The sequence below is a fragment of the Gadus morhua genome, chromosome 14 (assembly GCF_902167405.1).
Source record: "Gadus morhua chromosome 14, gadMor3.0, whole genome shotgun sequence".
Classification (NCBI taxonomy): domain Eukaryota; kingdom Metazoa; phylum Chordata; class Actinopteri; order Gadiformes; family Gadidae; genus Gadus; species Gadus morhua.
In genome coordinates, this window is record NC_044061.1 from 5,179,891 (window position 1) to 5,206,586 (window position 26,696).

At 47.4% G+C, this 26,696-nt stretch overlaps 2 protein-coding genes across 3 annotated transcripts in view; one reads left to right on the plus strand and one right to left on the minus strand.

Annotated features, from left to right (window-relative positions):
* Positions 1-11,738, plus strand: part of phka2 (phosphorylase kinase, alpha 2 (liver)) — a 19,125-nt gene extending 7,387 nt beyond the window's left edge. The window contains exons 16-33 of one of the 2 annotated variants that reach the window (XM_030376646.1): positions 814-923; positions 1,363-1,507; positions 2,247-2,325; positions 2,540-2,679; positions 3,035-3,205; positions 3,569-3,690; positions 4,375-4,505; positions 4,697-4,859; positions 5,277-5,356; positions 5,887-5,965; positions 6,626-6,755; positions 6,853-6,954; positions 7,304-7,422; positions 7,874-7,897; positions 8,146-8,196; positions 9,186-9,419; positions 9,984-10,184; positions 10,624-11,738. In XM_030376646.1, the coding sequence (XP_030232506.1) occupies positions 814-923; positions 1,363-1,507; positions 2,247-2,325; positions 2,540-2,679; positions 3,035-3,205; positions 3,569-3,690; positions 4,375-4,505; positions 4,697-4,859; positions 5,277-5,356; positions 5,887-5,965; positions 6,626-6,755; positions 6,853-6,954; positions 7,304-7,422; positions 7,874-7,897; positions 8,146-8,196; positions 9,186-9,419; positions 9,984-10,184; positions 10,624-10,797 (2,255 nt within the window). In that variant the 3' untranslated portion in view covers positions 10,798-11,738. The remainder of the gene's footprint in view (positions 1-813; positions 924-1,362; positions 1,508-2,246; positions 2,326-2,539; positions 2,680-3,034; positions 3,206-3,568; positions 3,691-4,374; positions 4,506-4,696; positions 4,860-5,276; positions 5,357-5,886; positions 5,966-6,625; positions 6,756-6,852; positions 6,955-7,303; positions 7,423-7,873; positions 7,898-8,145; positions 8,197-9,185; positions 9,420-9,983; positions 10,185-10,623) is intronic. The other variant, XM_030376647.1, reaches the window with a different exon arrangement.
* On the minus strand, positions 11,246-25,823 carry ppef1 (protein phosphatase, EF-hand calcium binding domain 1). Its single transcript, XM_030376759.1, has 19 exons — positions 24,693-25,823; positions 24,222-24,381; positions 23,402-23,440; positions 22,772-22,899; positions 22,027-22,087; positions 19,822-19,985; positions 19,013-19,127; positions 18,170-18,216; positions 17,755-17,921; positions 17,338-17,374; positions 16,876-17,025; positions 15,755-15,888; positions 15,434-15,674; positions 14,162-14,347; positions 13,843-13,985; positions 13,515-13,621; positions 12,809-12,972; positions 12,351-12,435; positions 11,246-12,245 (listed from the first exon to the last, which is right to left on the minus strand). Exons 2-19 carry the CDS (start codon positions 24,274-24,276, stop codon positions 12,058-12,060), a joined length of 2,211 nt encoding a protein of 736 aa, XP_030232619.1. The 5' UTR covers positions 24,277-24,381; positions 24,693-25,823; the 3' UTR covers positions 11,246-12,057.
* Positions 25,824-26,696: the final 873 nt, after the last annotated feature.

Consider the following 26,696-nt stretch of genomic DNA (forward strand, 5'->3'; position numbering starts at 1 on the left):
CACACATACACACTTCCACGTCAAGCTGGCTACCAGACACTCAACACATACACACATCCACTCACATCCACGTCATGCTCGGTACCAGACACTAAACACATATACACATCCACTCACATCCACGTCATGCTTGGTACAATCCACTCTACGCATGTACACCTCCACTCACATCCACATCAAGCTGGGTATCAGACACTCCACACATATACACCTCCACTCACATCCACGTCAAGCCGGGTATCAGACACTAAACACATATACACCTCCACTCACATCCTACGTCATGCTTGGTACAATACACTCTACGTATGTACACCTCCACTCACATCTACGTGTAGCTGGGTCCCAGACACTCAACACATATACACCTCCACTCACATCCTACGTGAGTGCAAGCTTGAGTGCAAACTTCTGCCTTGTGTAAATGAATATGTTCAGCTAATGGGAACAGTAGTTATGAATATTATTCCGAAATAAGTTCTAGGAATAATTGATTTGCTTACATCTGTTTCTGTGTATACTGTGTGGGCGTTTATTGTCCTTTTCATGCTGTCCTTAACTGTAACCTTGACATAGTTTTTGCTTTTACCTGATTGAGAATTAAAATAATGGTTTAATGAACCACTGGGAGGGTGTGTGTGATCTTCCTGGGGATGTGTGTGTGTGTGTGTGTGTGTGTGTGTGTGTGTGTGTGTGTGTGTGTGTGTGTGTGTGTGTGTGTGTGTGTGTGTGTGTGTGTGTGTGTGTGTGTGTGTGTGTGTGTGTGTGTGTGATAGTCCTGGTGACGTGTGTACTGTGTTGGCCGGTCTGCAGGGAACTGTAAGAAGTTGGGTTTGAGTGGCAGACCGTACAGACACATCGGGGTCCTTGGCACCTCCAAGATGTACCAGATCAGAGACCAGAGCTACACCTTCACCCCCCAGGTACAGCTACGTCCTCATCCTCACAGCGCTTTACCCCGCCTATCCCTTTACTGTAGTCTGTCTTACAGGTGACGTCATATGGATGTGGGTTGAGACAATCAGAAACGATGGTTGTGATAAGCATTGTTTGGAGCTGTACTCTTGTTTGACTGTCCGTTCCCAGCATGCTTCAAGCTCAAACTGTTTGAACTTAATTCTATACATTTATGATATTCATTCTGTTGTGGCAGTAACCAATGGTTCCACCTCTTCTTCTTATCTCATCGTTTTATCTCTCTCTCTCTCTCTCTCTCTCTCTCTCTCTCTCTCTCTCTCTCTCTCTCTCTCTCTCTCTCTCTCTCTCTCTCTCTCTCTCTCTCTATCTCTATCTCTCTCTCTCTCTCTTTCTCTCTTTCTCTCTTTCTCTCTATGTCTCTCTCTCTCTCGTCCCTTTCTCTAGTTCCTGGACCAGCACCACTTCTACCTGGCCTTGGACAACCAGATGATCGTGGAGATGTTGCGCACGGAGCTGGCCTACCTGTCCGCCTGCTGGAGGATGACGGGACGTCCCACACTCACCTTCCCCATCACCAGGAGCATGCTCAGTAAGACCCTCGCCTTCCTCCACAAAATTAAAAGATAGTCCCGTTTCCCCCCCTCTTCTTATCTGCCCAATGGTACAGTCTGATAAGCCGAACAGGCAGCATTCTATGGCGTGATCATGCTGTCTCCCTTCAACGCAGGCCGATCCTGATTAGTGCAGGAGTAAATGTTGCTCATTGACACAGTGAGCGAATATCGATGTACTTCATGTACTTTATATAAATTATGTACGACGTATACACAATGTACTTTATTTTCTTCATGTACTCCAGATACTTACCCTACATGTTATTCATGTACTTAATGTACTTTGGGTTCTTCATGATCTCAATATACTTAATGTACTTCATGTGCTTAATAAACTTCATGTACTTCCTGTCATTCATGTGCTTCATGTGCTTCATGTACTTAATATACTTCATGAACTTCCTGTCATTCATGTCCTTCATGCACTTCATGATCTGAGCATACTTCATGTACTTAATGATCTGAGCATACTTCATGTACTTCCTGTCATTCATGTACTTCATGATCTTAACATGCTCCCTGTTCTTCCTGTCATTCATGTACTTCATGATCTGAGCATACTTCATGTACTTCCTGTCATTCATGTACTTCATGATCTAAGCATACTTCATGTACTTCCTGTCATTCATGTACTTCATGATCTTAACATGCTCCCTGTACTTCCTGTCATTCATGTACTTCATGATCCTAATGCTTCCTGTACTTCCTGTCCAGCTGAAGACGGAGACGCGGTGGACCCCTGCATCTTGTCCACCCTGAGGAAACTACAAGATGGATACTTTGGAGGTGCCAGGTGAGAACGAACACACACACACACACACACACACACACACACACACACACACACACAGACACACACACACACACACACACACACACACACACACACACACACACACACACACACACACACACACACACACACTGCTCCTATGAAATACTATCGATGTGTATCTATGTGTTTGTCTGTGTGTGTGTATAATTGCTATGTGTGTTTGTGTTGTCAGGGTGCAGACAGCAGACCTGTCCAGCTTCAGGACCACTTCCTTCCACACACGCCTCAGCTTCCTGGACGGAGAGACGGACGAGAGTCTGCTGGAGGACGAGGAAGAGGAGGACGACGAGGAAGAGTCCGGCCAACGCACCGGTAGGTAGTGACGGAGGCCATCGCTGTGGTCCACTCGCTTTGTTTTGAAATACCTGGAATGAGTTGTCGTCCCCCCCCCCCCCCCCCCAACCCAAAGTACACAGAACACTTCCAACTGCCGGGTGTGGCCATTCTGTTTGTCGTTTTGCTATCTGCTGTAGCTTTTAAGCTCCCTGCTTTAGAGAGCGTCTTGTGTTTTCCGCAAAGAAAATTTGAAAATAAATGTAATTCCCGTACACGACATCAACGTGTTCATCCCCTTCTTCTGTAACTGAAAAGGCATGAGACTACACCACCACCTGACCTCCATCCATGGCCCTGCTCTGCCCCCCCCCCCCCCCCCCCCCCCCCCCAGGGCACTCCCATGGGGTCCTGGACCAGTACCTCACCCAGCTGCTGCACAGCACCACCTCCAGGTGCCACCTCCCTCCCCTCCAGGGGGGGCAGCACCACGTCTTCAGCGCCGAGCACACCACCAGGGACATCCTGTCCCTCATGGCCCAGGTCCAGGGCCTCACCATGCCCAGTGAGAGCGTGTACCCGGACTGGGACCTATTAGTGATCAGTAGTGGGATATGTATTATCGGTGATCACAGGTGAGCGTGTCCACCTAGATGCGTGACGGATTGATGAGCAGCGTTGGCTACAGTCCGCTGGGTAGGCTGATAGATCCATCCAGCACAACTCTAGGTGGACACGCCCACTTGTGATGACATAAGAGACCGATTTTTCAAAACGGCTTGTAACGGCTAATCACACCACACCTGGTGGCATGCCGTGGGACCTTTAATGTAAGCTCTTCTTTTGTGCTTTTGTATTAGTGTGTGTATGTGATTGTGTGCTTTTTGTGCTTACGTTTGTGTGTGTGTGTGTGTGTGTGTGTGTTTAGAGTCCCCCATGTATCTTCCTGTGGTTCCCATCTTGAAAAAGAATCGTCGATCGCTCAACCTTCTGGATGTTCCTCATCTACCTTCTCACCCCCAGCAGGCTGGGAGCAGCAAGCAACCCACGGTAGGACCCGGCTTAAAGGGACGGTAGGACCAGGCTAGGGGGCTTACTATAGAGTCTCTTAAAGGGACGGTAGGACCAGGCTAGGGGGCTTACTATAGAGTCTCTTAAAGGGACGGTAGGACCAGGCTAGGGGGCTTACTATAGAGTCTCTTAAAGGGACGGTAGGACCAGGCTAGGGGGCTTACTATAGAGTCTCTTAAAGGGACGGTAGGACCAGGCTAGGGGGCTTAATATAGAGTCTCTTAAAGGGACGGTAGGACCAGGCTAGGGGGCTTACTATAGAGCCTCTTAAAGGGACGGTTTGACCAGGCAACCTATAGAGGCTCTTAAAGGGGAAGTAGCCCTATAGAGGCTCTTAAAGGGGAAGTAGTCATAAAGTTGCGATTAAAGGTGGAGTAGATTCAGAACTAGGGGGTGACTATAGAGGCTCTTAAAGGGACGGTAGCACTAGACCTAGGGGCTTCCTATAGACGCTCTTAAAGGGGAAGTAGCCCTAAAGAGGCTCGTAAAGGGGAAGTAGTCATATAGATGCTATTAAAGGTGAAGTAGGTTCAGAACTAGGGGGTGTCTATTGAGGCTCTTAAAGCGACGCTCTTAAAGGGGAGGTAGTCCTATAGAGGCTCTTAAAGGGGAGGTAGTCCTATGGAGGCGACCTGTATGCATGACACATCGTTCTCCTGGTAGTCCCAGGCAGACCTGCACCTGCCCAAGGACGCCCAGGGGAAGACGGACTTCGCGGGGCTGGTGAGACAGCTCGAGGCGTGTCCCACCCTTCAGGACCAGGCCGACATCCTCTACGTGCTCTACCTCATGAAGTATGTGCACACGCACGCACACACGCCCACGCACACACACAAACGCACGAGGCACGCACAAACAGACACACACACACACACACACTGATGTACTTCATTACACACAAATGAACAATTAACGAATCAAACCGATCAGCCCAATAACTACAGAGTTGAGTTAATCCCAAACTGTGGTGTGGGGTCTGATCCAGAGGCGCTGATTGGGTGGTGGAGCTGTCAGGCCCCGGGCGGGGCGGGCCCAGCGTGAGCTCTCTGCTGGAGGACCTCTACGTCCAGGCTGGCATCTGCAAGGACTGGGGCCTCATCAGATACATCTCTGGCATCCTGCGCAAGAGGGTGGAGGTCCTGGCGGAGGTGAGGATCGTTCGTACCTGGAGTGCTCTGGTAGTTTCAGTGTCATTACATCCTCGCCTTTTACCTTCTGTGGACGTCCGGTGGACCCTTGCTCTGGACTTTTTGGATGCTTTTATTGTGTTGTTTTGTCATCTTGTACTTGCATGTCGTCTCCCACGTCTTAGTGATTTGATACAGTTTGGGGCTTGATTCCCCTTGAATCACTGAAGGAGAAGAAAATGAGGTGTTTTAAACAGCTCAGATGAAGATTTAAATGAAGCTGTATCAAATATCCGACAAAGAGCTATATCACATTTCATAAAAATCACTACATCTTCTACTATTCCATTCCGTGTGTGTGTGTGTGTGTGTGTGTGTGTGTTTGTGCATCTTTGTGTGTGTGTGTGTGTGTGTGTGTGTGTGTGTGTGGGTGTACAGGCCTGTACAGATCTGGTCTCCCATCACAAGCAGCTGACTGTGGGCCTCCCTCCTGAGCCCAGAGAACGAGTCATCACTGCGTGAGTCACCTTCCTCATCCCAATCACAAGTCTATGGCTTCAGCACCGCCAAGTAACTGATAACTAACTCCAGTCGTATGGGAGCTACTGCTCACGCAAGATATGTGTGTCTCGAAAAGAAATGTTCTGTCCCTCTCTGCCCCCTTCCCACGTCTCTCCACCATCGAGAAGTGTTGCGTTCACACACCTGTGTACCACACGGCCTGATGGGTCAGAAATGAGTCATGAGTGCTCTAAAATCTGAATGGTCGCATACGGACGCACGCGCGTTGTCAACTTTAACAGATATTCTCATAGCTCATTCACTTACTAAAAGCTGATGAATGGCTGATGAATTCCTAATCAATCACACTCAAATTATACTGTAGCTCTTAATAGTTCTTGGCTCGTATATACCACACCTTTCAGGCAGTTACAGTATATTGTATCTATATAGATTAATTTCATCAAGCATTTGAACTCATTAGTAACTGTGATGATGTGATCAATGTTACGACAGGTCAAACCGTTACATTCCTATTTCCTTCTAGTCCTCTTCCTCCCGAAGAGCTGACCAATGTGATCTACGAAGCCAGCGGTCAGGACATCAGTATAGCTGTACTCACTCAGGTATACTATACAACAACATTGTACACTACTGTACTAAAGAACTGCCCTTCTATACTACTCATCTATTTTATATAACTACCCAACTATACTATAAAACTAGTGTGTGGATAAACGGATAATTCTGGTCAATGTTTCCATTATCCCTCCAATATGAACAGTTAATCCTGGCGACGTTTTGGCAACAAAAATGTGTAATTTCAAACATGAATTATATTCTGATGTTATATAAACGACTAAAACATAGACAGCTCTACGGCCTGGAGTAGTCACTCCTGATTCATTCTATCTTGTTGTTATTTTTAGAAACTGGGTCGTTCGGATTTGGAATGTTTGGTTTGAGCCGCTCCAATTTGAATTGATTGCATGCTTTGGTGGTTGTCAAAAAAACGTGTGACTCTGGAGAAAAGCATCTGCTGATGGCATCCCTTAACTCACCAACCAACTCTGGATCGGGTGGCTTCTACCTAGGGTGTCGAAGATGTCCCTGAGCGAGACACCTCACCCTAACTGCTCCTTACGAGCTGGCTGTCGCCTTGTATGGTTGACTGTAAATGTGTTTATGAACCGTTGTAAGTCACGTTGGATAATAGCGTCTGCTAGAGGCAATAACTAAGTCAATGCTACGAGCGTTCTCCTTCTCGCCCCTGTGCTGCCCTGCAGGAGATCATGGTGTACCTGGCCATGTACGTGCGCTCACAGCCCGCTCTGTTCGGGGACATGCTGCGGCTCCGGATCGGCCTCATCATGCAGGTGATGGCCACGGAGCTCGCCCGCAGCCTGCACTGCTCTGGTAGGGCGCACGCACACACACACACACACACACACACATAAAAATACCTGAATTAACTCCAGGTCTGTTACTGAGGGTTACATGTCCCTTGTTCCAGGGGAGGAGGCCTCAGAGAGCCTGATGAGCCTCAGTCCCTTCCACATGAAGAACCTCCTGCACAACATCCTCAGTGGGAAGGAGTTTGGAGTGGAGAGGAGCAGTGAGTCCGCCTGACTGTCAGACTACTTCAGTCTACTTTCTGGCCTTCCTGAAAGGCCTGTCTGTCTCTCTTTGCCTGTCTGCATGTCTTTCTGTCTGCATGTCTTTCAGTCCGTCTCTTTGCATGACTGCATGTCTGTTCACCTGTTGCCTCGTCTCCGTTTGTTTGTCTGACTGTCTGCTTGTCCGTCCGTCTGCCTCTATATGTTTACCTCTCTGTCTCTCAGTCCGTATCTTTACCGGACTATCCCTGGAGGCTAGCCTCTAGTGAACAGCAGCAGGGCTTTGAGTACCATTGCTCCTCTCCCCCCCCCCCTCCCCTCTCCCCCCCCCCCCTCCCCTCTCCCCAGTGCGCCCCATCCAGTCCACGGCCACCAGCCCGGCCATCTCCATCCACGAGCTGGGCCACACGGGCGCCACCAAGACGGAACGCAGCGGGATCCGCAAGCTGAAGAGCGACATCAAACAGGTGTGTGGGGTCGGCTCAGCTCAGGAGGTAGAGCGGGTTGACTCGTGACCGGAAGGTTGCTGGTTCGATCCCCGGCTCCTCCGTGCTGAGTGTTGAGACGTCCCTAAGCAAGACACCTCACCCTAACTACGCCGTCGGTTGTGACTGTGTGTGTGAACCGTTGCTTTGGATGAAGCGTCTGCTAAATTTCCTAAAAGTAAAATGTGATGAGATGCCCTCACACCAGTGGGAACAGAGACTCAGACACTACTAATGTGACTCTGTGTGTGTTTAATATCACACATACTTGGTTAAAGCAATGGGTATAAGAACCGGAACCTATACTAGACTGCAGTAAGCTGTGAAAAAAGTGAGTAAATTGTGAGATTGTGTGTTGTCTGTAGGTGAACATGTTTATGTGTAATGTGTGTGATTTGTTATTCAGTAACACTCTGCCTGGTTCTGTCTACAGTTGGATGACTCTCGACCTCTCAGTGTGGGTACAGTTCGGTAAACTCTTGTTGGCATGCGTTCATCACGGTAACTCTTGTAGTCGTGTGGTCGTCATGGTAACCCTTATGGGCATGCGGTCGCCATGGTAACTCTCGAGGGCATGTCATCCCCATCTCCGACTCTTGACATTGGAATGATACATTTCGTTTGCGTGGCGCCGTTCGTAAAGGCGGCGGTGTTCATGGAAATCGGGCAACGCCGTCGCTTCATCTTCACTCTCTTCATCCTCAGGGCTTCGGCGGTCATTCCATTGGTAGCAATTACATGTCTCACGGCTCCACGGTAAACCCCTCATCCCATCACGTGGATACACGCCATGCATCACATGACCTGCCAATTACATTCTATACATCACATGACCTACCGAGCTATATAAGAAACATGATCTACTGAACACATACTATGCATCACATGACCTACCGATCTATACATCACATGACCTACCCAATACATGAAATAATTCTGATTACATTCTTTTATGTGAAATGACCTACCGATGACATTCATTAACCTACCCATTCTGGTCTCACTCAGACCCAAACAAGCAGCATGCTTTTAACATACTTACGAATAATATTCTAGCTAATATACTAATAACAGTAGCTGTGCCTTTTGTTTGCTAGTATCATTATTTTAGTAGTTCTAGGGAGGTGCTGTAGGTACGATTTAACACTTACAACAAAAGAATCACTGCTACGTGAATCAAACAAAAATTCATACCTGCCGCACCTTTAACTGGAACGCTTCTTGTTTTGCACGATCTTTATCAGTCTTAACCTCAAGCCTGGTAACCACACACCTTAAAATGTTCAACATTCAAATCTCTTCCTCCTATCCTCTCTTCCTTCCTCCCATTCTTTCTTCTTAACTTTCTCTCTCTCTCTCTGGTCTCTATCTCTGGTCTCTCTCTCTGGTCTCTCTCTCTCTGGTCTCTCTGGTCTCTCTCTCTCTCTCTCTCTCTCTCTCTCTCTCTCTCTCTCTCTCTCTCTCTGGTCTCTCTCTCTCTGGTCCCTCTCTCTCGCTCTCTCTGGTATCTCTCTCTGGTCTCTCTCTCTCTCTCTCTGGTCTCTCTCTCTCTCTCTCTCTCTCTGGTCTCTCTCTCTCTCTGGTCTCTCTCTGGTCTCTCTCTCTCTGGTCTCTCTCTCTCTCTCTCTGGTCTCTCTCTCTCTCTCTGGTCTCTCTCTCTCTCTCTGGTCTCTCTCCCTGGTCTCTCTCTCTCTCTCTCTGGTCTCTCTCTCTCTGGTCTCTCTCTCTCTCTTGCCCCCTCCCAGCGCTGCAGTAGCCCCTCCACTCCCAGTGGGATGATGTCCCCGATGGGGGGGGACCCCGGGGACGTGCAGCTGAGCTGGGAGGAGACCCAGGGCCAGTGGCTGCGTCGGCGCAGGCTGGACGGGGCCATCAACAGGGTGCCCATGGGCTTCTACCAGAAGGTGTGGAGGATCCTGCACAAGTGCCACGGCCTGTCCATCGACGGCTACGTCCTGCCGTCCTCCACCACCCGGGAGGTCAGACTGAGTTTAACGCCAACAAGCGTTGTCTAATCGTATGGGTTAGTCACAGGGTCACAGCGGGCTTTACAGCAGTGATGTAACAATATAGCCGAGCAAAAACCCTAAAGAGAAGCAACGTAGGGCTTTACAAAAGCGTGTTTAAATTCATAATAGCTTAGCTATGAGTCTTAGCTCAGGAGGTAGAGCGGGTTGACTCTTAATCGGGTTGCTTGCGAGGGTTACTAGTTCGATCCCCGGCTCCTCGTAGCCTAGTGCCAAGTTGTCCATTTCAAGAATAAATCGTACCACCTGGAGTACCCGCGTGTCCTGTAGCAAGATCACCCATTATGATTGATTGTATTCAGTCAACCTCTCCATCACAATAGCCGATTTGTAGCCTAGTACTGGACCGTTATCAGCCACTAGTCTCTCACGTTTTATGTCTCAACACATAAAACATCCCAGCAGTTAACACTTCTACCATACTTCCAAAAAGGACCCAGATGTTAAAACATGTGTGTGCGTGGCTCCCTTTGGCTCGTGGTTCTCATGACTTCCCGCTCTGTGCTGACGGAGCAGATGACGGAGGGAGAGATCAAGTTTGCGGTGCAGGTGGAGTCGGTGCTGAACCACGTGCCCCAGCCCGAGTACCGGCAGCTGCTGGTGGAGGCGCTGATGATCCTGGGACTGCTGGCCGACGTGGGCGTGGCCAGCATCGGGGGCATCATCCACGTGGACCGCATCCTCCACATGGCCAACGACCTCTTCCTGACGGACCAGGTGGGGGCGCTGCTTCTGGGCTCGGTCCTAATTGAACCTCATTTTACTGATTCAAACCACGCCGACTCTTCACGAGCCGGCGTGAACCGATGGCGGCGATCATGGCTCACGCTCATGCTGCCTACGGAGGTTTTTTTTGCACGTCGCTCGCCTCCAATTGGTTTAAGGTCCGCAAGCAGAGCGCACTGGCCGTGGTCACAGATGGGCTGTCCACGCACTTCGTTGACGGTGCAACGCGGAGACCATCAATGATATGTACTACAACAATAATGTACACCTTGAGTTGCTCCTTAATGAGCTGTACTGTTATTCACTTTAAGAAACTTTGGATAAAAGCATCTGCTAATTGACTCAGTAGTAAACGCTTAATGACAAATCCCTGAAAGGAAAAAACAACTCAAATTATATTTCTATATTTTTTGTCACAATATTCCCTCAGAAATCCCAGGGCGCCAACGAGTACTTCCTGGAGAAGGACCCGGCCACAGGGATCTGTAACTTCCTGTACGACAGCGCCCCTAGTGGCAGCTACGGCTCCATGACCTACCTCTCCAAGGCAGCGGTGGCCTATGTCCAGGACTTCCTGCCCAGCTCCAGCTGCATGATGCAGTAAGAGCGCGACTGCCTGATGCAGTAAGAGCGCGACTGCCTGGAGTCATTGTTTTAGAGAAGCCTCGTTAATGTTGAATTCCTATTTAAACCGTTACCTCTATGAATATTAACAAAGGTTGTCTCCTGAATAACAACATAACATTACAGCAACTGTCTAAACTGTATGTTGGTGTGACTAAAGCAGAAAATGTGCTTGTTTGGTAAATTAATCAATTGTATGTAAGTGTTTCATTATCATACTCGTTGCAACCCAATATACCACTACCTTGAAATATATGTATGTCAGCTATTCGGTTTACTGTACACTGTTTGGAAATGAATCAACCTTTTTAGCTACCGATCCCAATGTGAATGCCTGATACCTTTTAATGTTCAGCTTGTGCTATACAAAGTATTAACAGTGTTTGCTAGTGTGCTTTAAGCGGTTACATATGTTGTTTATCATTTCAGTTTGTTCATATATAATATATTAAGAACAATGCAATTCTAATCCATGTGATAAGCTTTCACAGGCTGCCTCAAAACACAGATTTCATGTTAATGAAACATGGAAGTACGTGGTCATATAAGAGCAGAGAATGACTATTCTGGCCAGTGGTCAAAGAACGTAGATCTAGGACTAATCCTACTGCCATGGCTCATGAGCAAGGTGCCGGCTGGCTGAATCTTAAGTAGTACCTTTGTAACCTGAAGGAAACTTGATAAAACAATAGACCATGTTAGTTTGATATTTTATCCTTCAATGCAGGATATAATAGTTTAATATACTGTAATACATATAAGGCGCCGACATATGCTAATATTTATGATAATGAAGATTAAATGTGTATTTAACATTACCATATATAGGTTAATATTTTTTTATGAACATCTTGTACTGGGGTTGTGTTTGGTCATTAAATAAAAACATCTGTCCAAATGTGTGGCTGATATTTGAAAGAACCATTGTCAAGATGACATACTTTGGTGGTAATTATTCAATTTGAATGGTTATATTAACAATACTACATTTCTAAAGGTGTACAAATTCTAACTACGCATGCACCATTGTCAACTATAAGTGGTCCTTGTTGTCTAGTTACTCTCTCTAGCTGGTTAGTGGTCCTTGTTGTCTAGTTAGTCTCTATCTCTTGTTGGTTAGTGATCCTTGTGGTCTAGTTTGTGTCTCTGGCTGGTTAGTGGTCCTTGTGGTCTAGTTAGTGTCCTAGTTAGTCTCTGGCTGGTAAGCGCTCCATGTTGTATAGTTGGTATCTCTTGCTGGTTAGTGGTCCTTGTCCAGTTTGTGCACTACTCTGAAGGCCTCCAGGAACTCGGTGAAGTCGATGCTGCCGTCCTTGTTGAAGTCGATGCTTCGCGCCAGGGCGTCGATTGCCCCGTCGTCGAGGGCGACGCCCAGGTGACCGCTGAAGAGACGCCAGGTGTGGCGGAACTCGTCCAGGGAGATAAGACCTGGACGTGGATATGAACAAACAATGAGTATCCGGAGACACACTTAAATAAAGAATGGTGATGCCGGCTACTGTGGGATTTGAGATGAGCGGGTGCACATCGGACCTGAATGATCTTTGTCTATGATGTTGAAGATGAGCTCCAGGTCTGTCCGGTATCGGACCAGAGTCTCCGCCAGGTTTGGTGTCACCTGCAGATGGATTTTTGTGTTTGGATCATACAGTTACATCAAAGAGAATACAGACAATACAATACATCAATAAAACACTAAGAGGTATTCAAAAAAACACAGCAAAAAAAAATGGAATCACCAAAGCTGGGTGGGCGGCATTACAATCCCGACTCATCACATCATTGCAGCCAGATTACCTCTGGAAGGCAGCAGTCACACAGGATACAGGAGAGTCTAGCGCATCAAAAGGTACTGGGTTTGATCCCCATTGTCTGCAACCTGCCTGTAGAGCACCCCGAGCCCCTGGGCGACATGCATCTGAACTCATGGTCCTTCTCTCGGGATAAGAGCGTCTGCTGAGTGACTAGTAGGCCGTGGTGTGCCTCCTGACCTGGGGAAGGTGGAGCCCGGGGCCCATGTAGTCGAAGCAGGACAGGTACTCCACGCTGCCGTCGGGGGCCAGGCGGGCCAGGTGGGGCCGCAGGGTCCTCCAGGGGAGATCCAGCCTCAGCACCGTCTCCAGGACCTGGGCCCACTCGCTGACCGACACAAAGCCTGGGGGAGGTAGAGCGGGTCGACTTGTGACCGGAAGGTTGCTAGTTCGATCCCCCGGCTTCTCCTAGTGGAGTGTCGAGGTGTCCCTGAGCATGACACCTCCTCGCCCTGACTGCTCCAGACGAGCTGGCTGTCGCCTTGCACGGTTGAAACCTCTGTCGGTGTGTGGTTTTAGGGTCGCTTTGGATAATAGTGTCTGCTTAATGCCGTAAATGTACTGTAAGCATGTACTGTCATGCAGTGACCACCAGGGGGAGCCCCGGTGCATGTGTGATGTAGGATCGGATGCATTGGAGCATGCAATAATAATGAATAAATCATTAATAATAATAATCAATCATTGATAGAGTTCATCAATAATTCATGAGTTTTTTCGTACGCCTAAGCCTTTGTTGTCGGGTGTGTGTCCAAAGACAGACAGACCTGTGTTATTGTGCTGTGTGTACAAAGACAGACAGACAGGTGTTGTTGTGGTGTGTGTACAAAGACAGACAGACAGACCTCTGTTGTTGTGGTGTGTGTACATAGACAAACAGACAGACCTGTGTTGTTGTGGTCGAAGGGCAGGAATCCAGTGAGCAGCTCAGAGCGGTGAGAGAACAACTTCTCCTGGAGAGCTCTCAGAGCTGAGCCTTCTGCTGCCCTCACCCTGCACACACACACACACACACACACACACACACACACACACACACACACACACACACACACACACACACACACACACACACACACACACACACACACACACACACACACACACACACACACGACACCTGATAATATTGTTGATTTCCACCACTTCGATAACTTTTACCCTAACCAGCGTGTTAGTGTGTGTTCAGTGTGAGCCCCCCTCCCTGGCCCTACCTCTGGGTGAGGGTGAGCTTGCGGGTGGTCCGGCTGACCTGGTACTGGTAGAACCGGGGCAGCAGGTCCTGGCCCAGCTTCACGTAGGCCCCCCGGTTACTGCCCTCCTCGTAGTAGTTAGAGGCTGAGAAGATGGTGATCACCTATACACACACAGGCGCACACACACACACACACACACACACACACACACACACACCTGCTTTAGTGGCTCTGTGTCCTTGGGACTTTAATAACTCCTCCCTATCCGAGATAGGCTCCACTTCCACACAACAAACCCAACCCCACTCATGAATCCTTATCAACAGGCTGCGGTTACGTTTCCGCCGTGGCAGATCTCGTAGCCCTCCTGCTTGCACTCGTGCGAGCGGATGAGCAGCTGGTAGCCGTGGTGACGCAGCAGGCGCTGGGTGACGTCCGGCCCGTAGTAGCAGCCCCCGCCCCGGAAGGTGTTGGGGGTGCAGCCGTCCTGCGGCTTGGGGTCGCTCCACAGCACGTCCACCATCTGGAGACGGGGAGACGGGGGGGGGTTCACTACGCTGATACAGACGTACGGTCCGACCCCTACCTGCTCCTTAATGACCTGTCTCTGTACTGTCTAACCCCTACCTGCTCCTTAATGACCTGTCTCTGTACAGTCTAACCCCTACCTGCTCCTTAATGACCTGTCTCTGTACTGTTTAACCCCTACCTGCTCCTTAATGACCTGTCTCTGTACTGTCTAACCCCTACCTGCTCCTTAATGACCTGTCTCTGTACTGTCTAACCCCTACCTGCTCCGTAATGACCTGTCTCTGTACTGTCTAACCCCTACCTGCTCCTTAATGACCTGTCTCTGTACTGTCTAACCCCTACCTGCTCCTTAATGACCTGTCTCTGTACTGTCTAACCCCTACCTGCTCCTTAGTGACCTGTCTCTGTACTGTCTAACCCCTACCTGCTCCTTAATGACCTGTCTCTGTACTGTCTAACCCCTACCTGCTCCTTAATGACCGGTCTCTGTACTGTCTAACCCCTACCTGCTCCTTAATGACCTGTCTCTGTACTGTCTAACCCCCACCTGCTCCTTAATGACCTGTCTCTGTACTGTCTAACCCCTACCTGCTCCTTAACGACCTGTCTCTGTACTGTCTAACCCCTACCTGCTCCTTAATGACCCGTCTCTGTACTGTCTAACCTCTACCTGCTCCTTAATGACCTGTCTCTGTACTGTCTAACCCCTACCTGCTCCTTAACGACCTGTCTCTCTACGTTCTTAGCCCTACCTGTTACTTAACGACATGGATACAAAATTCACTGTAAGTCGCTTTGGATAAAAGCAATTGCTAAATTCTTAAACATTGTCAGACATGACATGATATATAAATATTACGCATACATAAATATCAAACTATACACACATATATAAGTATTTAACTATACACATACATAAATATTAAACTATAAAAGGTAAAAAATGATTCACATAGAAATATGAAACTATAGAGAATAGGACAAATATATGTGACTATAAAACTATTCACAGAAATAAATATTCAACGATACACATGTATAAGTACAAGTATACAAGTGCGGGGGAACTTCCACTGGCCTGTTTCCACTCCCGCTCCACCCGGGGGGGGGAGGGTGGAGGCAGGGAGGCCAGGGAGTCCAGGAAGGGAACCTGGAGGCCGTCGACGGAGAAGGGCACGGTGGGGGGGGGGGGCGAGGAGCAGGGCCGCGGGGAGAGGCAGGAGGGGGTCCTCGAGGAGCACAGCGAGGAGGAAGAGGAGGAGGAGGAGGAGGAGGAGGAGGAGCCGCTGTCCTGGCGGCTGAGGCCACGGTGCCGCTTCCTGGGGACGGCACGGCGGTAGCTATGACAACCGTATTCATGACCGTGTTAGAACCACAACACGCCCGGGGCCCCCCTCACCTCTTGGTCTGTGCCCCGGGCCGCTGCCGGCGGCTGTGGCTGCTGCCGGGACGGGGGCCGTGGGTCTGCTTGTAGGGCCGGCTCACGTCCGGCTCCTCCAGGCTGCGTCTGGGCAGCCGCAGGGCCGACTTCACCTGGAGGAGACAGGGGACATGGAGAGGAGACATGGTGAGGATGGAGGAGACATAGAGAGGAGACATGGTGAGGAGGGAGGAGACAGGGGACATAGAGAGGAGACATGGTGAGGAGGGAGGAGACATAGAGAGGAGACATGGTGAGGAGTAAGGAGACATAGAGAGGAGACATGGTGAGGAGGGAGGAGACAGGGGACATAGAGAGGAGACATGGTGAGGATTGAGGAGACAGGCGACATAGAGAGGAGACATGGTGAGGAGGGAGGAGACAGGGGACATAGAGAGGAGACATGGTGAGGATTGAGGAGACAGGCGACATAGAGAGGAGACATGGTGAGGAGTAAGGAGACAGGGGACATGGTGAGGAGACATGGTGAGGAGTGAGGAGACATAGAGAGGAGACATGGTGAGGTGTGAGGAGGCAGGGGACATGGAGAGGAGACATGGTGAGGAGGGAGGAGACAGGGGACATGGAGAGGAGACATGGTGAGGAGTGAGGAGACAGGGGACATAGAGAGGAGACATGGTGAGGAGGGAGGAGACAGGGGACATAGAGAGGAGACATGGTGAGGAGTGAGGAGACATAAAGAAGAGACATGGTGAGGAGTGAGGAGACATAGAGAGGAGACATGGTGAGGATTGAGGAGACAGGCGACATAGAGAGGAGACATGGTGAGGATTGAGGAGACAGGGAACATAGAGAGGAGACATGGTGAGGGGTGAGGAGACAGGAGACAGGGAACATAGAGAGGAGACATGGGGAGGAGTAAGGAGACAGGGGACATAGAGAGGAGACATGGAGAGGAGTAAGGAGACAGGGGACATAGAGAGGAGACATGGCGAGGAGTAAGGAGACAGGGGACATAGAGAGGAGACATGGTGAGGAGTAAGGAGACTGGAATCGTGGCAAGTCGATTTTTACCCTCTGAATCTAGAACCTTTCTCTTAAATGTTTCATGACTGAGGACCAATGTTTGTCCTGTGTACCTTCTGCCTCTCTATGGAGTTGAGGAAGTCCAGGTCCGTTTGGTCCGAGATTCCTCCGTGAACAATCAGAACCTTGCTGTCGATCACTGTAGCGATGGGCAGAAGGCTGAAGACATCCTGGAAGAGCTGGAGAATCTCTCGGCCGTGGGTCTAGACACAGGAAGACAGTATTGTGTGAATTCCAGGATGGTTAAGCTATTGATCCTACTTAGGCAGCCATGCCACCTAAAAGAGTATTTGTTTTCACTTTTCGTCACCACTAGATGCCATAGTATTCATTATTCAAATAAAGCCTAAATGGCTTTATTGGCAAGGAAAAAAAGCATTTACATTGCCGAAATGGTTAAAAAATTTAGCAGATGGAAAATAGTAGCCTACTGTAATATAAAAATATATATATTCTAAAAACCAAATTAGAAAAAAAGAAAAAAGAAATGATGAGCAGCATGATTCTGACTGTACCTTGTACTTCTGCATAACTTCTTTGGTGAATCCATATCTGAAAAAACAGGCTCATGTCAGATCCATTACTCAATGATTAACCTGAGGTTCATCGTGGGGTCTGTTGGTCTACTACCAGTCTGAGGTTCATCGTGTGGTCTGTTGGTCTACTACCAGTCTGAGGGTCATCATGTAATCTGTTGTACTACTACCAGTCTGAGGGTAATCATGTGGTCTGTTAGTCTACAACCAACCTGAGGTTCATGATGTGGTCTGTGGGTCTACTACTGACCTGAGGTTCATGATGTAGTCTCTGTTACCTACCTGAGGTTCATGATGTGTTCTGTTGTACTACTACTGACCTGAGGTTCATGATGTAGTCTCTGGGTCTGTTACCTACCTGAGGTTCATGAAGTAGTCTGTGGGTCCAATACTGACCTGAGGTTCATGATGTGGTCTTCATGGTTGCCCCGGTTCAGGTGCATGTGGTTGGGGTACAGCAGCAGGTAAGCGAACAGGATCAAGACCACCTCTGTCGACTGCTTCCCCCGGTCCACAAAGTCCCCGTTGAACACGTACGGCGTTTCAGCAGAAGGGAGCCCGTTCTACAACAGGATGTGACATCACAATATAAATAAAACTTTCAGAGCCAGAATTGTATAGAAGCTCATAATGGCATTCTGAATGCCATTAGTTTTTCATATTTTTTAGAAATAATAGATAACTTTAATAATATAATAATAATATACTTTCCAATATCCAGAACTGTTTATAACATATTTGTAAATTAAAGAATTTAATGTTCTTTTAAGGCATTATTATCACATATCAATCATTAACAGACGGGTGCTACCTTATAAAATATGAGGAGGAGGTCATCCAGGTGTCCGTGCAGATCACCTTGGAACCAGAAACCAGAACACAGCGTCTTTTAATAGAATTCAAAAGGGACACTGTTCGTCAGCACGTGATGACAATCAATACTTTAGAGAACAGCCGGTCTGTTTCCCAAGGGCCCCAGCTCCTCAGAGCCTCTACGAATGGGACGTATTAGCATTGTTAGCACTGGTTCAGATGAATCGGTACTTTGGGTCACATATTTGGCTTATTTTATCAGCTGTAGCTGATAAAATAACTTCGCTAGATCCTGCTCTAGCAAAGACGGTTCGGTCTCAACAGCTTCCTTTCTGAATCGAACTTCCTGTAAGCCAGCATACATCGCCACACAGATATGAACAATTAGCCCATGTGGAAGTGTTGAGGTTAATTAAAGCCTGTTAATTGGAACCAGCGTCTATAGCAACAAAGAGGGAATTATTCCGTCACTCCCCTGCTGATCCAACATGTGGGTTTCTGTAAGTATCCTTGAATTTAATGACCAGCGAACGGACAGAAAGGACCAGGAGGCGGAGTCAAGAGCTAATTAACGACGCCTCCTTTCTTTGATCTCTCCTCCACATGAAGTCAATTACGTCTGCCATGTCAAGCGGGGTGCTCAGCCAACATTTTAACTCTTCAGCTGGGCATTTATCCGTGGATAGTTAATTAGGCTGTGAGCCGTTAGTCTATGGATAAGCAACAGTGACATCACAGGGTCACCATCACATCACGTTGACCATCACATCACAAATAAACATGCAACAAGATAGTCGACAGCAGTTATCAATACACCTATTGATCCGTGTTCACTGCGTACCACATATGGTGATTTCCTTGGCGTAGGACGTAGACATGTGGACGATGTTTGGCATCTGCTTGAGCAGCTTTTTGGTCTCCCATAGCAACTGCAGAGCATACCTGGCATGGAGAGTCTGGGAGGGGGAGATAACTTATTAACCTGACCGCATCTTGGTGCAGTAAACTCAAGCTAAAACACAGACAAACACAGTACTCGTTTGTATGACTTAACCACTACTCAATGAGGTTTTAGTGATTTTTACATGGATGTAGTGAAGGCTGACAAGTCATATGACACAGACATGTAACCCCAGTTTTTCTAGAGCTGTTCTGAGTTTACAACAAGCAAGCAAACAAGGATTTTCATGATAGAACCTCGACTGAATGACTAACCTTCATCAATTGACTTGAGCAAGATTTTGAATGTCACAAAGGCTGTAAACTCCTATTCTGTCACAAAGGCTGCAAATTCCAATTAAATATTCAAATAAATTCAGTCCAAAGGGCTTTATTGGCATGGAAAATAAGCATTTATATTGCCGAAGTGGTTTAAAAAATGTAACTAATGGTAAATGTTTGTAAATGTCCTGCAATATAAATATGAAAGTACATTGGAAAAAAGGAAATTATGAATAAGTATTATAAAAAGGAAGAAAGTACCAGTGATGAGCTATGTATTAATTGTTCATAACATGAGCAGCGTCATACTGACCGTTTCCTGCACCGCTTGTACCTCTAGGCCTAGGGATGACTGACAGGAGAGCAGCGCTCTCTCTCTGTTGGGCCTGGGGCTGATTTGCTCTAGCGGAGTGGCCGTGGGCGTCTCACCTGGTGCTCCTTGAAGGCGTTGACGAGGCTGTTGGTGTGGGAGACGGAGAGCGGGAAAGAAATGCGTGGCCCGCTGTAGGACTCTGCAACGGGGATCAGCTCGTAGCACGTCTCCCTGCCCAGCCAGGGGTCCACCACGGGGTCTAGCAGCTGGGAGATCAGGTCTGGGACCACAACAGACAAGGGGAAAGTACTAAATTAGATTTTTAAGTGTAAGGACGTACAACATACATACGATAGCTAGGACAAAACCCTACCTAATGCTAAGTACTTTTTTTAAGTGTGAGGACGTCAAACATACAATAAGTGTGCGTGTGTGTCTTGAGTCTGTCGCAGAAGCTAGTGAGCGACATGGGCATGGAGCACGTTCCACCGCTGCGTTGCCTGTTGTGTGACCTGTAGCAGGCGTCCAGCTGAGGTGGTTAAGTGGAGCGCTCGAGTCGGGGTTCGTGGCCCGATACTCCAGGTGGAACAGGGCACTAGGGTCGGACTCAACATGCTAGTGGATCAGACAAATTTGAATTGACCCTTCACAATATCATCATCCTCATCATCATCATGATTGATTAGCAATAGTCCTTATTCACCTAGCGGCCATATTAGTGAGCTGGGTATGGAAACCTTTTAGAATATTTCTTAAACCATGACCTCTCAATTGCATTATTTGTATCTGAATACCCTATCCCCAACCAGGTAGCATTTAGAAAGCATTGAGGTGTCAACAGCAGGAGAAACCGACCGGGTTATAGAGGACACCGACCGACCAGAGTAGAGTACCCCGGTTCCGTTTCATGTCGTCATTAAACACTGCTGAGGCCGCGAGACCCACTCCACTATGCTAATGAGCCGGCCAGTCCTCTAATTTATGCGGGTAAACAAAGCCGCACGGGACCTGGACGTCACAATCAAACCCATTTCTCTCTTCCTCATTGTCCTCCTTTTCCCTCGCATGTTTTCAGGCGTGCGCGTAAACCCATGACAATAATGGCGCAGCCTTTCTGCTTCGCTTGCTCACAGCACTTAATGTTGAATAGAAACACAAACGTCTACGTACATCGATACACGCAACAGTTCCTTTTGTACCTCGACTGAACTGATGGAACCTGGTTTGCCAACGCGTGTGTGCTTTTTTATTACTGGAACACAGATCAACGTTCAGCTATCTTTTGCCCACAGCTGTCACAGACAAGAACACAACCAAACACATGGAACTCGACATCCAGAGCTGTTGCTAGGCAACGCCTTTTATGCACTGGGCATTGTGGCCCATAATGCTTGACGAACAAAACCAGGGTGCATTTGATGAAAACACAATGCAAGTCGTAGAAACATGAAATAAGCATACTTGTCTCGGGGCGGACCTCCCCTAGACAGCTGAAGCCCCTTCTTAACCCCCTACACATATACAGCAGCAAAGGCATTTCACAGTAAAAATTAATGAATATGAAACATTCAATTATTGATAAGGCCTCTTACAAAAGATAATTACGAGTGACCCCAGAGCCTTTTGAAAATGAAAAAGCTTGGCGAGAGTGTTCCGACTCTCAATGGATCTGGCTTGCATCCCCTGTGTCTGCAATCTACCTGTAGGCATCCTAGAACAAGATGTCACCAGTCCCCCACCTTCTCATTAATGACCCGTTTCTGTACTGTCTAACCCCTACCTGCTCCTTAATGACCCGTTTCTGTACTGTCTAACCCCTACCTTCTCATTAATGACCCGTTTCTGTACTGTCTAACCCCTACCTTCTCCTTAATGACCCGTCTCTATACTGTCTAACCCCTACCTGCTCCTTAATGACCTGTCTCTAAACTGTCTAACCCCTACCTGCTCCTTAATGACCTGTCTCTAAACTATCTAACCCCTACCTGCTCCTTAATGACCTGTCTCTATACTGTCTAACCCCTACCTGCTCATTATTGACCTGTCTCTGTACTGCCTAACCCCTACCTGCTCCTTAATGACCTGCCTCTGTACTGTCTAACCCCTACCCGCTCATTATTGACCTGTCTCTGTACTGCCTAACCCCTACCTGCTCCTTAATGACCTGCCTCTGTACTGTCTAACCCCTACCTTCTCCTTAATGACCTGTCTCTAAACTGTCTAACCCCTACCCGCTCCTTAATGACCTGTCTCTAAACTGTCTAACCCCTACCTGCTCCTGCATGGCGCTGAATGACAGAGGGTATGAGTGGTGATCTTACCTGGCCCGCTGCCGTTAAGATGCGTGAAGTTGTCCAGCATGAAGCTGAAGAAACTGGAGAGCTGTGGACAGGAGACAGATAACTAGTGAGTCACATGACATTGTTTATACTACGGGCCTTGTGTGTTTACGTTTCTAACTTTGGGAATTCATCTTGAATTTCTGTTGTCTGCAAATTGAGTACAATAAGTACATAAGTACTGTTATTGTGAGCATTTATTCTTTCCTTAAATCTGGATCAAAATCGCCAGTGTGTATGAAGCATGGAGTGACCTAATTTCCTGCTGAAAAGGGATGTTAACCTGCGATCCGGCACACCTTCTGCTGATAGCGAGAGAGAGACTTGAAACAACCTATGTATTTACACAAACCGGCAATCCTCCATTTTAGTTTCATGTTGTCCAGAACAAATTGGCTTCAGCAGACTCTACATCCAACGTGCTCGACGTCGACGTCAGATACAGGTCCTTACAGCAAGGCAACTTTATTTATATAGCACTTTTAGTACACAAGGCAGACTCAAAGTGCTTCACATATAAACATTGTCATACAATAAAATAAAATAAAATAGAAAAGTAAATAAAAAACTTATGCAAAGAAATGGGTCAAATAGAAAATTAAAAAGGCATTTGAGTATTAAAATAGAAAATAAAGGCAAAGTTAAAAAAGGTTTTTAAGAAGCAGGGGAAGGGGTGAGGGTATCTCAGTGTTGGGGATCCCTCCATGCACCCCAAGGAGCAGCTCACCTGTAGCTGGTCCTGCTCCCCAGCGTACTCGATGGACTGGAAGATGCTCCAGGTGTACCTGCGTCTCATCTCCAGACGGGCCATGTAGCGTCGGTACCAGCCCTGGATCAGGATGGCTGCCTTCATAGCTAGGGGACAAGACACGTTGAGGTCTGGGTCTTTCTACTCATTAGACAACACACTACTCTACACCTACTTTCTACATATTAGACTTCCCTTTACTCCCTTCCGTTATAATCAAATTGAGGATATTTTGCAAATCATGTATATTTACTGTTAGATCTTAGACTATCACATGCATGGCTTGAAAACGAAATAATTTTTCAATCGTTCCGCTCCGAACGGAACCGGTATATTTAACATTTTCGTTCTTGCGTTCCGCCACCAACGTATCGTTCCTGAAACGGTTCGGAACGTGAAATAACGTTTGTTCTTAACGTTCCGGCAGTTTTATTGGGCCTAGTCTATTTTTGTGGTCGATATCTCACATGTGTCTTATTCTATGTGGAGAATTGTTGTTTATGTTTACTAAAACCAGGCTTTGGTCCACCCTAGCATTATATGTGTTTAATGAATATTAACTTGGCCGGTACTAGACTATAGTGTGCAGAGACAAGAGGCAGGCCTTACTCAGAGCAGGGCTTGGGGTAGCAGGGCTGGAAGCCTCTTCTGTGTGAAGATAAGAAAAAGAAACAGGTAATTGAAAAAAATAAATAATACATTTAGATGGAAGTGCAAGGCAGCATAACGAGGCTAAGCTAAGTGTTAACAAGACACAGGGGAGGAGAGGGAGGGCTCGGCTGGGGAGGACTGGGAAACACGACACATTAATAAAGCTTTGGGAAGAAACAAATCATTAAGCAGAAAATGGGGGGGGGGGGGGGGGGGGGGGGGGAGAACTCAGAGAAGCGCCGTCTGTGAAGCTTCTGACATCGCCATGGAGACGAGAAGCAACTATGGTAGGCTACGGTAGAAGAGAACAGGAGAAGTAGTAGTATAGTATAGTATGAATTATGAAGACTGCTTTTTTATGGTTATTTAGCAGAGGTCAGGAGGTTACCCATATCGTTTAAGAAATACTAGCAGTATACAGTTTTCACATCCTGACCAATAAATTATTAGGATAGACTAGATTTAGGAACCCAATATCTGCAGTCAACCTGTAGCCATCCTAGAGCAAGGTACTCCCAAACACCTCCCTTCCCCTAAATTATGTCTGCACTGTCTAACCCCTACCTGCTCCATAATGACCCGTCTCTGTAGCGTTTAACCCCTACTCCATCCATAATGAACCCTCTATGTACTGTCTAACCCCTACCTTATCCATAATGACCTGTCTCACAGTTTAACCCCTACCTGGTCCTTCATGAAATGCGTCTCAATTCAATTTCACAGTAAGGGATGAAAGCAGTTGCTTCATTTCAAAATAATAAACAGGCATCACGCTTGCCTGTCTCCATGGCCCTCCCCTGAGGTTCAGTGGAGATCGAGGTCCCGCAGCCCATGATAGACAGTGGAAGAGATGAGTCGTCACTTGGGCCAGTGTTTTAAAATGTGCTGGCTGTGCTTGGGAATACGTTGTGGGAGACATTCGTCTGCAGCCATGGTATCTGAAATAAAGTTTGAGCATTGAATCACTGATTTCTAACGTCAGTCATATTGATATCTAGTCATGTCATAGCGAGGACGGTTAAACCTAAGAATTATGTAGCCTACAATATTGTCAGAATGATACGCTGCCTGCCGTCTTTAAAATAAAAACATTCCATAGTGTTCGCAAGCTAATTACAAATGACAGCCTTCGTATAGTTGACAATGCACAAATTGAGAGAAAAAAGTGAGATATTGACAAGCTTCAAAATCTGAAAGTCAAAGAGATCTTCCGTTTCCTCAACGTTTAGCCCGAGATAACGATTCCTACCTGCAGTCTTTAAATGGAGCTCCATACGCCTGGGAGGTTAGAAAACACCTATAATCCACCGTGCTCTCCGGTCCAGATGCTTGCTGATGCCCAATAAGGAATGGATGCGGAGTTTCTCGTCGCCAAGGACAGCGCTGGGATGGAGGTGTGGAGGGGAAGCACCAGGTGCGCGTAAACAAACAGCGTGCGTCACACCGCGTTGTGGTTTTTTTTTTAGACGCCAACTGGATCGACGTTGACATCTGATAGCACAGCGCTCAGAAACTAGCACGCACAGTTGCGCAAATTAAATGAGATTATAAACTGAAAGATGCAACGCACACGAGATGGGAAGGGTTTAAAAAAAATCTTTAATACAACACGCATACAACTCTAAAAATAATTTACATCTTAAAAAATATATAGATATATATTATGTCGCCCATCAAGCAGCGTTTGGGGTCCTCCCTAGGACAAGAGCCAATGCAGCGTTCAACTCATGCGGCGTGATGCGACGTCTCCTGGAACTGGAAGTCTTTGAAATCCGGCTTGCCTCCAGGGCTACCAGTCCCAAAAGAACCCGCCTGGGACAGCCGGGGTGGTCGGTCTGGAGCGCACTGCTGGCGCCTGGAACAACATCAGGTCCCTGGGACAGTGATTCACAAACGTTAGAACGTCGAGCCTGTCGAACTCCACCGTCTTGTCCAAGTTTGCCCCGGTCGCAGCCTTTGAACCAATGCACGTTTTCGCAACACATTCCGTGACAAAGGCATGATTTTTTTTCTTTATCCAGCACCGGTGTGAATACAAAGCTCTTGACCTCTTGGTGAGCTCTGTTGATGAAGTCGCGGTAAGCGTCTTTCCGTTTCTTCTGTCCCACTTTGGTTTTGATGGTCGTGAGTTTAATCGGTGCCTTCATTTTTGTTCTGGATGTCGATCAATACAGTCCATATGAAACCACACCAGGTTTTATATGGTTTAGGAGAGATTAGAACACACCCTTAAGTGTTTAGGACTGATTGCTTTCACCTGGGCCCATATTATCGAGCCAAGGGCGTAGTAAGAAATGAGGGGCCCCAGGGAAGGAAATATGGATGAGCACCTTCATATGGATTACGTAGCACAATTCTTTTTTAAATATATGCTTATTTTTTTTCAACTTTTCCATCAGTCAATCAAATAATTGGCATTCATAACAACCACATTTCAAAAGATTCAAGATAAATTCAAGAGTTGTAAAGAGAGAGCAGAAGAGAGCGATATTTTTAAACTCAACAACCCCATAAAACACTCACTCTCTCTCAGCTCCCTCCCTAATTCTGCCCATTGAAAAGTGTTGCATTAGAGGACCTGTAATTGACAGGAAAGATGAATTCCTAATCAATCAGGGAAGAAAGGCTAAGGCAGACATTATCAAATCAAAACGTACATTCTCACAGAGAATTCTCGGCCATTTCTACGCTTTAATATGTAAAAGGGCAGAAATGGAATATAATATTCATAAATATGTTTTATTTAGTGTATAAGCCCATGAAATGGAGAATCGTCGTGTTTTTGACTCCTAAAAATAAGCCTTTTAAATCTACATAGGGGGGGAGCGGGTGCTCTTCCACAGAGCCCACCATGTTGAACCGCCATGTTTATACAGTAGCCCAGAATGGACATACGGCTCTAGAGACTAAATAACCAAACACTATTTATAAATCTATCAGGGAAGCTCCTCACTTGACACTTGGCTACTCGATGCTGTCAGCTTCAATCTCTAAATCGAACGCACGCACAAACACACGCAGGCGTGCACAGAAACAGACACACACACACAGACACACACAGACACACACACAAACAGTTCAACACACAGACACGCCGACACAAAAAGCCGGCATACCCATGCACAACGTTGCATGCCTTGTACACATGAACCCATTCAGCACATGCACAGTATTATATCCCAGCATCTGATTCAAGCTCGTCCATGCTGCCCTTTGTCCCGGGGCTCGTCTGAGGTCCCACGGACAGCAGTAG